General features: G+C 38.7%; 1 protein-coding gene across 2 annotated transcripts in view; it reads left to right on the top strand.

Moving 5' to 3' along the window:
• dhrs11a (dehydrogenase/reductase 11a) overlaps positions 1-14,579 on the top strand; it is a 128,692-nt gene that overhangs the window by 88,980 nt on the left and 25,133 nt on the right. The window contains exons 6-7 of one of the 2 annotated variants that reach the window (XM_070857187.1): positions 3,468-3,533; positions 5,732-7,405. The exons of the other annotated variant lie outside the window; for it this stretch is intronic. Coding sequence (XP_070713288.1) covers positions 3,468-3,533; positions 5,732-5,773 — 108 coding nt within the window. The 3' untranslated portion in view covers positions 5,774-7,405. Of the gene's footprint in view, positions 1-3,467; positions 3,534-5,731; positions 7,406-14,579 lie in introns of those variants that run through there. 2 annotated transcript variants of the gene reach the window in all.

Below are 14,579 nucleotides of genomic sequence, written 5' to 3'. Positions count from 1 at the left end.
GGGAGACAGAGAAATTAAGCAACAAGAAGCCATAGGCCTGCTTTAGCTTGGGCAATAGCTTGTGTGACAAGAAATCAGTAATAGCTTGGCAACAGCTTGTGTGGCGGAACAAGGCTAAAACAAGTTAAAGCGAAATGTGTTATTGCTAGAGATGCTGACCTCAACTGCCAGTATCGTATATAGATTAAGGCAACAATGGTTGCAACCGCATGTGGGCCAGCGATCAGGCCAACTGTCCTGACCACAACTGTCTTTTGATACTGACTGCAACTGCCCACTGTCTTAACTGTTGGTGGACACCTGGTAGCTCAATTAAGATTAAGGATGTAATATGGAATGTTCTAGAAGGTAGGCGGAGACCTGGTACAACGCATCATTTGAATGTATACAAATCATGTGCATGCTATATCAATTTGGAGATGCTTAGCTAAAGACACAAAGCAGGCTGTCTCCCTGTGCATGCGAATAAAAGACTGTACCCTCAATATCAGACTTGTGTTGAGTATTGTAAAATATTCCACAACACTAATCAAGTGAATGAGTTGAGTAGACCTGCCTCTTGAGGGCAATGAACATTCCATCTTTGTGCTGCTTTGAAGGACAAAGGTGGACTTAATTTTGTATTCTTGGTACTGTATGGGAACACCTATGGTGTGGGAGTTGAGTGAGAATTTATTGATTCTTTGAGGGTTGATTCATGAAGTTCTGTACTTTTGAGAGTCTTTTGTAAGAGCTGAGGGGTTCATCTTTATTGACTGGAGGCTAATGTGCATGTGATGTGATTTGGTGTTAGATATAGCCATATTCTCTTGTTTCTGCCTCTGACAATACAATACTCCCTCAGTACGGACAGTAAAGTTTCAGCCCAGATTCTAAGTATCATCTGAAGTCAGTATAACTGAGTTTGTTTAGATCTTCATGCAGTTTGATAACCGCTCTCCCTGGGGGTAGGGGGTGCAGGGGGCAGGAAATCACGGCAGTTGTGCCATTAACAGCATCCAGCTTGTCTCTAAATCTTTAGGGATCGAAATAATTTTATTAGTGAGGCAGGAGTCTCTTGCAGTTTTAGCACTGTGAACTACATTTTAGCAGAGCTACAGTTAGAGGGTCAAACTATTCATTTGAATATATTTTAAAATCCATCAGCGCTATTAGTGTTGAGACAGCAGGAGCTGTTGGCACTGAGTGTCTTGTCCTTGTGTGTGGACACCTCGTGATAACCTCTCTGTGAATAATTATGCAAATGAGCTTGCAACAGAAAATTGAATGTTGGCAGGATTTGCATTGCATCACTTCTTAAACATTTAGAACTGACACATAGATAGAAACTGGCCCTCTTAGCTCAATGAACTGTATTTTTGCAACATTTAGTGCTAAACTAGAAATTTAGAATAGCTGTTTTCTATATTATAAAAAAAATAGTTGTGGGAGCTTTACCAATCCATCATTTCTGCCTTTTATTCCCGCTAAGGAGATTTTTAAAAGAATAGATAAAATCAAATGGAGAGGTGAAAGATGCTTTACGTAAAGACGGGAGAGGAATTAAAAGTGACTGAAACATGATCTGATCAGAGTTTAGACCTCGAGTGTTAGAAAAGGCACCTTGGTGAACTACATATCTACAGGTGCCACAAGTGCAACAAGTTATCCTGTTCACCCATAGGATACACTTCAATTTGAACAATTCGTAACATTGGGGGAAGAATTCTACTATTTGCCGTTTATAGTGAAATAATAAACGTTCTTGATATTATAAATGATGAACTGTGGATTCTTCCTGCTATTTCTAAATGTCTCTAGCAAAGGCAAGTAAGTCCACACTAGTCCTGTAGAAAGGTATGCTTCGTGCTAGGAGTGCCAGTTTCCTCAAGTTTGGAAAAATATCTTTGCATCTAGCAAATAGCAGTGTATCTGAGAGCCAAGATGATTGGGTGATTCAAGAGCCCAGCAGTGTTTGGACCTGAAACCAATATTTGTGGCAGTGAGGCCCACATAGAGGGATTGTGCCTTCCTCTAGTTTTGTAACTTGAGAGAACTTTTATTTGTTCACCTGAAACCATTTGTAAAATAAGTCACAATGTCCTGTCAATCAGTGGGATTGGACAGCTGTCCTTCACGTTGGACAAAATGATCAGAGTCGGACAGATAAATCTAAGCATCATTAAAGTTTACAGCACATGGGAATTAGGGGGGGGGGGGGAAACTTTCCATTGGCTGGAGACATACTAGCACAAAGAAAGATAGTTGCGGTTGTTAGAGGCTAATTATCACACCCCCAGGAGTTCTTTAGGGCAGTGTCCTAGGCCCAACCATCTTCAGCTGCTTCATCAATGACGTTCCCTCCATCATAAGGTCAGAAGTGGGAATGTTTGCTGATGACTGCAGAGTGTTCAGTTCCATTTGCAACCCTGCAGATAATTAAGCAGTCCATGCCTACATGCAGCAAAACTTAAACAACATTCAGGCTTGGGCTGATGAATAATATTCATGCCACACAAATGCCAGGCAATGATTATCTTCAACAAGAGAGAGTCTAACCATCTCCCCTTAACATTCAACGGCATTACCATCGCTGAATCTCCTACCATCAACATCTTGGGGGTCACCATTGACCAGAAACTTAACTGGACCAACCACATAAATATTGTGGCTACAGGAGCAGGTCAGAGGCTGGGTCTTCTACAGCGAGTGTGTCTCCTCCTAACTCCCCAAAGCTATTCCACCATCTATAAAGCACAAGTGAGGAGTGTGATGGAATACTCTCCACTTGCCTGGATGAGAGCAGCTCCAATACACTCAAGAAGCTCAACACTATCCAGGACAAAACGTCCTGGTTGATTGGCACCCCATCCGCCACCTTTAACATTCACTCTCTCCTCCACCAGCATACCATGGCTGCAGTGTGTACCATGTACAAGATGCACTGCAGCAGCACGCCAAGGCTTCTTCGACAGCACCTCCCACGACTTCTACCATCTATAAGGACAAAGGCAGCAGGCGCATGGGAACACGATCACCTTCAAGTCTCCCTCCCCCCAACTTCACCCCCACTATTGCCGTTGTTTCATCGTCACTAGGTCAAAATCCTGGAACTCCCTGCCTAACAATACTATGGGAGTACCTTCACCATGCGGCTTGTAACGGTTGAAAAAACTCCTCCTCTAGGGCACTTAGGGATGGGCTAGAAATGCTGTCCTTGCCAGCAACACTCACCTCCCAGGAATTAATATTTAAAAAAACAAAGCGGCTGTTCAGTCCAGCTTTGCTTGAGCAATCCAAAACTAACTTCGTTGTCTCCCCGTAGCCTTGTACCACCTTCTGCTTCTAATGTTTGTCCACTTTTCCCTTAAAAGGTACTTTGCTCTTTTAGCACAGTATAGACTCAATACTCAATATTAAATGCATGTTTGCCTTCTACCGGTTGGCTATCTCTGGCTATATTTGACGACTGGTTTCCTTTTTCTTAGTGTCTGAAGGCAGAGGATTTGGCCAGTGCTGTTGTTTACATCTTGAGTGCACCTCCTCATGTTCAGGCAAGTAGCAATCCGTCTTCAAGTAATTTTGGATATTTCATTGCACAGCATGAGTTTGAGAATCCCTCCAGTCACTCTATCTCAATCTCTCCCTCTATCTTTTCAACAGCAATTGCACTTGTATAGCACTGTTAATGTAGAAAATCTCCCAAGATGTAGAAAATCTCTCAGGAGGAACTTCATGCTGGACAGCAGTAGAAGTTGGTCAAGATGACTGAAAACATACTTGAAAGTATAGGTTTTGAGCAGGCTTTTAAATCTGCTTTTAAAGGAAAGGATGAGCCAACTGGGTCTGGAGAGGGTACAGATAAGATTTACAAGGATGATACCATAAATGCGAGGGTACACCTAATAGGAAAGGATGAACAGGCTGGATCTCTTTTTTTTTTAATTAAAAAAAAAAAGGCGGCTGAGGGTTGACCTTATAGAGGTCTTTAAAATTATAAAAGGTTTTGATAGAGTTGACGAGAGAGTCCTTCCACTTGTGGGGAAGAGCAAAACTAGAAGCTACCAATATAAGATAGTCACCAAGAAATCAAATAGAAATTCAGGAGAATCTTCTTTACCCAGAAAGTGCTGATAATATGGAAATCGCTACCACTGGGCATTATAGATGCATTTAAGAGGAAGGAAGATAAGTATATGAGGGAGATGGGAGTAGAAGGTTATGCTGATAGACAATTAAGGATGTGAGGAGGCTCGAGTGGAGCATATGTGCTGGCATGGACTGATTGGGCCAAATGGCCTGTTTCTGTGCTACATATTCTGTGTAAAAAAAAAAACATTTATTTTTAAAGTTCAGTGTGGAAGAATAAATTTATTAGCAGCACTAAAGGTTCAATCTACCCCCTTCACTATCTCCAAAAAAAGCAAATCAATGGATTAGTGCTGGCTCTCCTCGATCCTCATGGTCACTTGCTGTAGCTATTGGCAATTCAAGCATGTATTTCATTTAGGTTATTTATATCTGCATTTTCTTCAGGTTTAAAAATAGAATTGTTAATACAAATTCTGAAATCCAATGTTTTAAAATAAGATTGTCACCTTGAAGCAGTTGCTTTGATCGAGGGTTTTATTTAGAATGTTTTTCAGTTGTATTTTGAGTTGTCACCATTATTGGTGGCTCTTTCAGCTTTTTTGATGCTTTTCCAAGTTTTGTAGGTGCCAAACTGAAGTGGTGAGACACAACCTCAATGGGGGTCTCGTTCTGGAGTAGGCCGGGCTGAAATCGGGGGCAGATTTTGACTTTGTCCGATAGTTCCAAAGCGGTGATGGCGAATCAGTAGCCCCTTTTACAACTCTCTCTCCATCTGTTTTCATCGAAGTCACCATTAATTCCCATCTCCTAAATGAGAATTTGAAGAAAATAATCGACACAATGTTGATAAAACTGCTTTGTGGGCTATGCTTGGCACACAACAGCTTGTATTCATAGCGCACCTTTAACGTAGTGAAATGTCCCAAGGCGTTTCACAGGAGTATTGAGACAAATAATTTGACACCGAGACACCAGGAGAAATTAGGGCAGGTGACCAAAAGCTTAGTACAAGAGGTAGGTTTTAAGGAGGGTAGAGAGACGGAGAGGTTTAGTCAGGGAATTCCAGAGCTTGGGGCCTAGGCAACAAAATGCATGGCCACCAATGGGCAAGCGATTATAACCAGGGATGCTCAAGAGGGCAGAATTAGAGGAGTGCAGACATCTTTGGAGGTTGTGGGGCTGAAGGAGATTAGAGATGGGGAGGGGCGAGACCCTGGAGGGATCTGAAAACGAGGATGAGAATTTTGAAGCCTTGCCTAACTGATAGAATTCACCTTCCCATTCTCTCAAAGGAAATGTTTGCCAGTATTGAGAGAATCTGCTGTAGGAGCAGAACATGTTCTAATGTCCACACACAAATGTTACACTCAATGTGAGTCTAATTATTATTTTGAGAGTGCCACAATGATGACATTTTTAAGTTTAATTTCATATAGGACAAAGTATTATAAATGATTGGTAATAATGGTCTTGCATCTGCTATGGATCTCATTGTATTTTGTCCTGGCACCCTATTATATATTAGCATCAAAGTGCAATGCAGTTTAGTATTACTTGAGCTTTCTGAATGCTTCCAGCATCTACAGTTGTCACTTTTTGAATACTTTAAAAGTATGTAATGGCTTTATTTAACTGACCATTGATTCTGGTTTGACTTCAGATTGGAGACATTCAGATGAGACCTACAGAGCAGCGGTCATAGCAACCAAGAAAGGAGCAGTCAACCAGCAACATGGGTTACGGCACGGAGACCTCTGCTGGACAGTTTAAAAAAAAATGATGCTAAGGATTATATTTGGGATTGACGTCCCATTTCATTTGGCCCTGCCTAACTGGTAGAATTCACCTTCCCATTCTCTCCAAGGAAATGTTGTTTGCCAGTACTGAGCAAATCTGCTGTAGGAGCAGAACATTTTCTAATTATTTTATTTTAAGGCAAACCATTTAACATTATTTTATGTCTCTCGCTTCTGACTGCTGCAGATCATTTTAGTGCCAACTGTAGCAGTAAAGGTGCAAAAAATATATGAAGGATGATTGTGCTACATATATATGTGTGGAGAAAATGATTCTTGACCTCCTGGCTTTCCATCTTGTGCATTTGTTTTATGTTTAAACCAAGCTAACAGTATGTGACTTCTTGTAAGTGTGCATATCTGTTGATCGCCACTCTGGTTTGCACTGAGAATCCATTTAGTACAGTCGGGTGAAAATGTTAACTGTTTTTGAAGGGATTATTTTAAGGGGTATAATTGATTGTAATAAGTAACCAGTCTCATTGCTATATAGTGATTACATTAATTACTTTTAATAAATTTTCATTGCTGCTTCATTATGGATTAGAATAATATTATGGACCAGGAAACAGTAGGTTTATTTAGTTTTTATATATAATTTTTTTTAAAGGAAAAACCTAGATCACAGAATAATAATGGGACACTCAATGATCCACAACATATGAAAGCTCTTCTCTTAGGTTCTCTTGACTTTTAAAAAATCTTAACTTTTACTATTTCACTATTTTCTTTTTCTAACTAAATTGTACAGAATGAGGCCTATGAATAATTGCATCTGGAGGGTTACAGAAGGAAATTCTCTCACTGCCTTCCATGGCCCTCTTCACCTTTGTCCATAACTAAAAGGCTTTGCTCGGAGTTTAATGCTATTGGAATACAGACCTACTGATCTTGAGTACTGTTGGTTGTCACCTATTTGTAATTCTTGGGTTTCACTGCTGAGAATTCCTGACACTAGGTTTTCTTTTTAACTTCAACAATGTTGTTAGAGTAGGATATACACAACTAAAGCCATAAAGATATTGGCTTTTGGGGAATATGCATTCTGTAATTTATAGTAATATTTCCACTCTAAGCAACTGAACAATGTTTTGTTTCCCCCTGGAATCCCTATCTTGTTGACGGCACGGTAATGTTCAAGCTTTGATGTCAGACTGCAGTAAGTTGGCCTCTTTGAAGGTGATGTCACCTCGGACTATACCACAACAGACAAATAAAGCCACATTCCTGGTAACTAAACACTATAGATAAGTGCTGAACTAACCCAGATCAATGTATATTGGTTAGTTCAGCACACACCTGCAATGTTTAGGTACTCTTATTTGCAGCCTTGTCTGTGGGGATTTATTTCTAGGTGACATTACCTTTATTTCAAAGAGGCTAACATCTGGCAGTGTGGCAGTAAAACTTGAAAGGTGTATGGGACATCAGTGAGCTGATTTCCAGAAATGTGCCCTCTCCACATGTTTGTTTAGTTTACAGTTCACTTATCCCTAATCAAAAATGATTAAAAAGAGAAAAGGGAGATTTTTTTTAATCTTGGGGGGGGGGGGGGGCTGGGCTGCGGGGAACCTGAACCTGATTGAGCAACTTGTACTGATCACAGCTACCCACATGTGATTTAAGATTTTACTGTGTGGCCTTGCCACCTTAACAAGTAAAAGCTAACCAATAGGGATCAAGCAGCTCAGATGAACCTATAAAGGTGACATCTAATCTGTTTCTTGGCTCTGATTAGTGCCAAATTGGCCTCAAAGTCACTACCAGACTACTTGTAGAAGCTATCCTGAAACTTTGTGAACCTTCTGTGCTTTGAGGTGCTTAGCTCCACATGTAATTCATGTACAATGTTTAGAGTTTTGCCTTATTCTGCACCATTGGCAATTTTCTTTTAACTTTTTAAATGATCAAGATTTAAAGTAAGGTGATGTGTGTGTGAAATCTTTGACCGGTCCTCTCTTGACTGAAGTATGCTACAGATTGTCCAGTTCAAACTTCTTACATTCTTAAGCTGCTTTTTTTTTCCTGCAACCTTGCTGGGTATTTCTATCTTTTCGTTCCTCATCTCTTAAAAGTGCTGACTGTTGCGAGGAAGAGACGGTCAAACAGGAAAGGAAAATTCTGCCCAAGCTCCTGGTACAGATCATTATCCAATTGCCCATGCTGGAAAATACATGTGCGTGAAAGCCAGGTGCAGATCGGATTGGGTAGTGATTGAATAGCCTACTATCACTTGAGTGAATAGTGTTGCTGGGAGTTCTCTGGTACCTATTCAAATGAGCGTTCTTCACATGCGAATGTTGGTCGTTATTCAATCCCCATCCAATTCTATCCTCAATTGGCTTCACACACCTGTATTTTACAGCAGGGGCGATCGGATGATGATCAGTACCAAGAGCCTGGGAAGAATTTTCCTTTTCTGTCTGACCAGCCCATCCCAAACGCAGGGGCACTGGTGCAAGCTTTGGCACCCCAATTGGAATTTATATCTTTCACACATTAATATAATACTCTAGGAAAACTGCTGAATTCTATATAATTGTTGGTAGTCATTCTTATATTGGCACACTCATTCAGCGTGGTATTCCTGAATAATTCAGATATGTTAATGTTGAATAAGTAAAAATTGAATAACAATATGAAGATTGGGCTCCTAAAGCCACACAAAGGACAATGACCTGAACCTGCTAGACCCCCTCCCCAAATAAGCAGAGCCATCTATGTCCTTCTCAACTACCTAAACGTCAGGCATGTGTTCAGATTATCAAGAGCCCAAAAAATGTGTTCCTCCATGTGCTCAACTATATTAACAACCCCTGTATTATTCAAGTGCCCTGTGATACAAAAAATCTGTATGTATTCTTCTCTGAATAATAAAATAAAGAATAATTAAGTTGTTAATATGAAGAATAATTTCTGCCATGCTGTCTCCTTGGAAAGTAATCTTTGTAAAATTCAGCACAGATTTTCAGAATTTACTTTGATCCTTTTGTTTTTGTGGTCTTTGCAATCTTAACACTAAATCTGCACTTTGAGATTGATTTGTAAACAACATTACTAAAGTCTTTTTGTTACCATCAACAGAACCAATGCAACCTGAGACACAGTGTGAATATCTTTTCAAATGATATAGTCATACAACTTGATGTTGAGTTAATTTGTGTTTAAGATATTTTGATTTGCTAATTGCTGGAACCTATTGCATAAGGTGAAAAAAAAGCTTGAAGGGCTCTGGGGTGTAAAGTGGTATTGTTATTGAAAGCAGTACTCAGTGGTTCAATGTTCTCTCCTACCATTACCTATGTAACTACTGATTTTTGATGATGGGACACTTGAAGTTCATTAATATGGGGATTGGGACTAATGCCAGACATTAGAACTGGAAATTATTAACCGGTTTTTGGGCTTCCTCCAGATTAAGTTTGGTATCCCAAGTCATGTCATCATGAGCAAGTGAACTAATTACTTTTGTTTATCATGGCTACTGTATTTACAAAGTAAGTTGACATAACGTCACCTATTCGGCATTTTTTTTACATAGAGATTAGAGAAGACAGTTTGGTGTTACAAGGACTATTTCTGTATATTGAGTAAATGGGTAAAAAGGTTAATAATAGGCAAAGTTTGAAGTCATTCCTACTTTACAGACGCTGTACAGGCCAAACCTTTATCCAGTGCTATTCTGACATGCACAACAATTGTTAGGTTTTTAAAATTTCCCGTGTTCACAGATAAAAGTACTTAATTTAATAAATTCTCTACCTTCTGCACCTTTTTAAAAATAATTTTCAAATAAAATACTGTGCCACAAAGCCATGGGCCTCATAAGTGACCTCATAAACCACACAACAGGACATTTTTTGTATCTCCTAAGACCCTTTAAGCAAAATATATTGTTTAAAACTGGATATCATTTTTTGTTTTGTTACATATATGCATTTTTGGTAATTTGTTGGGCATTGTGATTTTACGACTATTTAGAAGCATAATTGGAATCCTGTATAATGACATTTTAACATGGTAGTGAAAGATTGTCAAGATTCAAAGACCCACCTCCCTCAAATAGATGCACAAAAAACTGTTAATACTAGAAATCTCCAGCAGGTCTGTCCACATTTGTCAAAATAGTTCAACCTCCTGTGTATTCCCTGCACTTTGTTTTATTCCTCAAGACTATGATGTTTCTCCACAAGTATCTGCCATCCATATTAAATAGTGGTGCCCAATGAATCTGGCTAAACTCAGTTAATTTCTATTGGAACCTGCCTGCAGTGTCTCTGATCAGATCACTTTTTGTCATCAGATTGATATCTAAAACTTCCATTTTATTATTTTAATACTATATTGCCCCTTTGTAAAATTAGCCTTTCTTATGACAAAATCAAATTCGCTCTGTGCTTCTGTTACAAAGCCCATTTTCATTGGCTTTTGTAGTTCAGAGGACAAACCTGGAGTAGATGATGTGAAATTAGTACTCAAGCCTGTGTATGGACAGAAGACAACAATAGTGACACGCCCTATATCCACCTAGTTACATCCTGATGAATGAATGTGTTGCTACTGACAAACTATTCAAGCAACAGACTTTTAATTTAAGTTGTTGAGCTGTATACATTTATTGGCTTGGACTGTTGGACAATACTATTTCTTTCAAATTTGGAGCTGGTTTCAAGTAGGCTGGAGTTTTCGAACTATTTTTTAATCAACACTACTATTATACTGTTTCTGTGAAAGTTAACTAATGCTGCTAAATTAACAAAAAATATTAAGTATTACTTGAGTCGTGATATAAGTAACCTCCTTCACTATGAAACTGGAACTTGCTGAATATTTTGAACCCATACAATAATGTACCCTCAGTGATCAGTGGATGGGGACAGTAACAGTGCCGTTGGAAGATGATGCTGTCTTTGCAGTGCAATGATTGCAAGTATGTTTTTTTTTAAATGCTTAGTAAAACTACCAGATCTTCACATGAAACAGTTCAAATTGCTTCTGTCTAAATCTGATAAGATGTTACTTTTGCATCATGCACATTAAAGTACCCGATATAAATATTTAAAATGTTCATTGGTATGTTTTGTTATTAAGTTGGAACACTTGGGGAGAAATTTCCACACCTTGAAAAGGACTTTCCTCTCCAGTCATGCAAAGTGAACGATTCTCACCACTTTCCTTCTTTCTCCCCTTCAACGAAATCGTGTTTTATAGCCCTTGTCCTGTTGGTTTTAGGGATACTTACACTCTTTTTGGGCAGGGCACACATTGAGAATGACACCATTGTCATGGTATTAACTGAGATTTGACCAATTTGTCCAACTCCCTCCATTGCAATACAATGTCCAAATCCTTTCTTGTGGCCTAGGAAGGAGCGGTGACTTTTTAAATCTAATCACAAGTGGGTTACATTCTGCAAAAATTATACAGACCCAAAAATCCATGAACATTCAGTGTACTTTGAATTTGAAGTGTTTTTTTGTTGCATGTCTGTTTTAAGTACAACTTATGGAATAGAAGTCTTCCTTTTATATTAAAGAAACTATTATTTTGAAACATACAATATTGTTGAAACCTAGTGTTATTGATGGAAAAATCTGCATTGATTTAATGTTACTGACCTGCCACCTTCAGAGATCTGGAGTGGTCCTTGCAACCAAAAGGATACTGGGCAATTTTGAAAATGCACATCTCCCCATTGGATTACGTGAGGCCCCGGGTTTAGAAAATTGGGCCTAATGTTATCTTGATTTGGCTTATTGAGGTTTTCAAATATATTGTAATTATTACACTCGACTACATGTGTAGGGAAGGATGGTGTGTGCTTTAAGAGTACGCCAATATTGTATGTAAAGTTCTACTTGCTATATTAAGGATCACTTAACCAAAAAGAAAATTTGGCGGTCGCAGTTTGTTGCACTTGAATAGCTTACAGCGTGGTGAATATAGTTACAATAAATGTTACAACTTCTCCACAATCATTGTTATATGCTCCTACTATACCAGTCAATGTGGCAGAAAAGCATCCTATACCAATGGCACTTCATAACCAGCTGCTGAGAACTATTCAGGAATGTCAGTGACTCAGCTTTTTCTTATGTTGGGAAATGCCTTGTCTCCACTCAGTGCCTTTTGTATGTGTAAATTTGAGAACTGCCCATGGGAGCAATCTGCAAGCATGAACATAATTCCTAACCTTTGTTGTTAAAACCTTCCTGCTTTTCTAAAACAATAGGTAAATCTGCAGAAACTCAGCTTGTGACTTATTTTAAAAGATTTATGGAAAACCTCTCAATCAGGTACTGTCCAACTCATTTCTCGGAAGCCTAGGATTTCTGTGAAAACAACTGACGCAATCTTACAACAATTTTTATCTTTTGCATCATTTTAACTTTTATTGTGCAGCTCTTGTCACAAAAACTAAAATGACTTTATTGTGATATTGTTGGTGCTGTGTTTCCTTTGGTGTATAGCTAAAATATATCTGTGTAAATTGTCCCTCATCAATTTTTCTTCTCTTATTTAAGATTTCTTTAAATCCAGCCTGATGATCGTGAACTTTATAATGAAAGGATACCTACCAAGGTGATACTGCTTCCACATTTTCTTTTGAAAACAAGCTCCATTTGGATCTTTTGTACATCTGAAAGGAAAGTAACAGCATTCCTGGTCCACCTTTTTATGTGACCGTATTTGAAGGGGAGCTGTAATGCTGACAATGCAGGCACAGGTTAAGAGAGATGGGGATGTACTTGTTCCTCCAGTGCCAATATTGGAGGTACAATGCACCCCGACTCTGAGATGACTTCTACCTGGCCAGCAGTCAGTGAGATAATGAGGCAGATTTTGCGGTGGGTATGATGGCGTAAATTGACCGCAAGTTTGGGATGCGCACGAGCTAAATCCTGAACTTGTGATCTGTCAAGGTACGCACCGACGGGTAAATACTCAATGCTGACGCAGAGTTGGGCTAATTGCCCAGCACTTACGCCTGAAAATTTTACGGTTAGTGAAAGCGGGCGCAAGAACCTGTTTCATTGTAAAATGAACCCATTTGTATTGACCATTAAGACCAAGCAGCAGATATAGTTGTAAGCAATAAGTTTACCCTAAAACGTGCAAAATCTGCAAATTATTCAGTAAGTTTAAATATAATTGAAATGATACTGTTACCAGAAAACCACCCACAAACAAACTAATAAACACACACCACTTTTATTAGTATTATGCACCAAGTCTTACCATATGCCAGCATAACTCATACTGCTTATAAATGATGCAAAGGCTTTTTAATGTACATATGAAATATTTAATTACGTTTATTGCACATGTATCAAATATCCGCACTTTATAGAACTATATATAAATATCTCTGCAAGAAAGCAGACATTGTGACAAGTACATTATACATAGCTGCACATGAAATTCATAGAGTAGGTGGGAAAACACAACTATTTTTTGGTTTAATTGGCAAATTACATAGTCCCCTTTTCTGCACCCACTCTTACCAAAGCATGTTTTGTTTCCGAAAACCTAGCGGGAGTTTTTTTGGCTATGACCTGATACAGATACTGCTTTTCAAAAATGTTGGTATTTTGCCACATAATTTTAACAAAATGCTGATATATGAAGTAAGTCCAAGTCCCAGTTTAATTTAAAGTTTTTAAACGGTAATTTCAATGCAAGAGACTGAAAGAGGTTTCTGCAGGCGCAGCTTAGTTTTAATAGATTTTGTGGGCATGTCTTCCTTACGCTGTACTTCTGGCCTCCCTGATGTAATACACTGTGCACAACTCTGCAGCGCCGAACAGCAAGTCTGCATGTGGGGCCTCAAATTCCCAAATTCTTTTTGGAGGCACTCTGTAGCTACACTGCCGACCACAATTTTGGGGGCATTGCTTTGGAGTGGTATTTGTGGATAGTGACCAGAGTTCATTTAATGATTCATAGATTCTGTCTGAAGTTATGGTGAAGTAATTAAGAGACTCTACTTGTATTAGATTTACAATTCTAATGTATTGTAAACAAATCTTCAACTCTGACGATTAATCCCTAAAAAGGAGGTTCTTTTCTGCCATAATATGCTGTAAAGGGGAAACGAGATGTTTAAAAAAATATTTCCTTTTTAGATTTTTTGCAACAAAATGATCACTGTTTTTCATATGAACTATCAATTTATTTTTTTTGAGTGCTCTAGGCAAGAATGGAGAAGTTCAAGACAGATTCTTTGTAGTGCTGTCTGTCTATAGGAATAATGTTGGAAAACCATTCCAAATTGTAAAAAAAGTTTCCTATAATAGATGATGAATTTCCACCAAAAGCTGGAGGCTGTATGATTACAGCTTTGTAAACAGCTCTGTGATGTATGGGCCTGGAATAAGTCTGTGTTGGGCTGTTTGTTAACACTTGCTGTCCCTGTTGGTGATTTCTTATAAATGGAATCCCACCATTTTTACACCTTTTTAATGTTTATTAAATGCTGCAGTTTGTTGACATGTCATTACTGATAAGATTCCATTCCAATATTTGAAGAAGAGCAGGGGAGTTCTTGTGTCTTGGCCAATATGTATCCCTCAACCAATGCCACTTAAACATTATCTGGTTATTTGTCTCAATGCTGTTTGTAGTACCTTGTATGTAAATTGGCTGCCACGTTTCCCTGCATTTAAACGCTGACTACCCTTCAAAAATAGTACTTCATGGCTGTGGAATGCT

This window comes from Pristiophorus japonicus, chromosome 16 (assembly GCF_044704955.1).
Source record: "Pristiophorus japonicus isolate sPriJap1 chromosome 16, sPriJap1.hap1, whole genome shotgun sequence".
In the NCBI taxonomy this organism is placed as follows: Eukaryota; Metazoa; Chordata; class Chondrichthyes; family Pristiophoridae; genus Pristiophorus; species Pristiophorus japonicus.
Note: the sequence above shows the minus strand (reverse complement) of the source record. Positions and strands in the feature narration are given on the sequence as shown.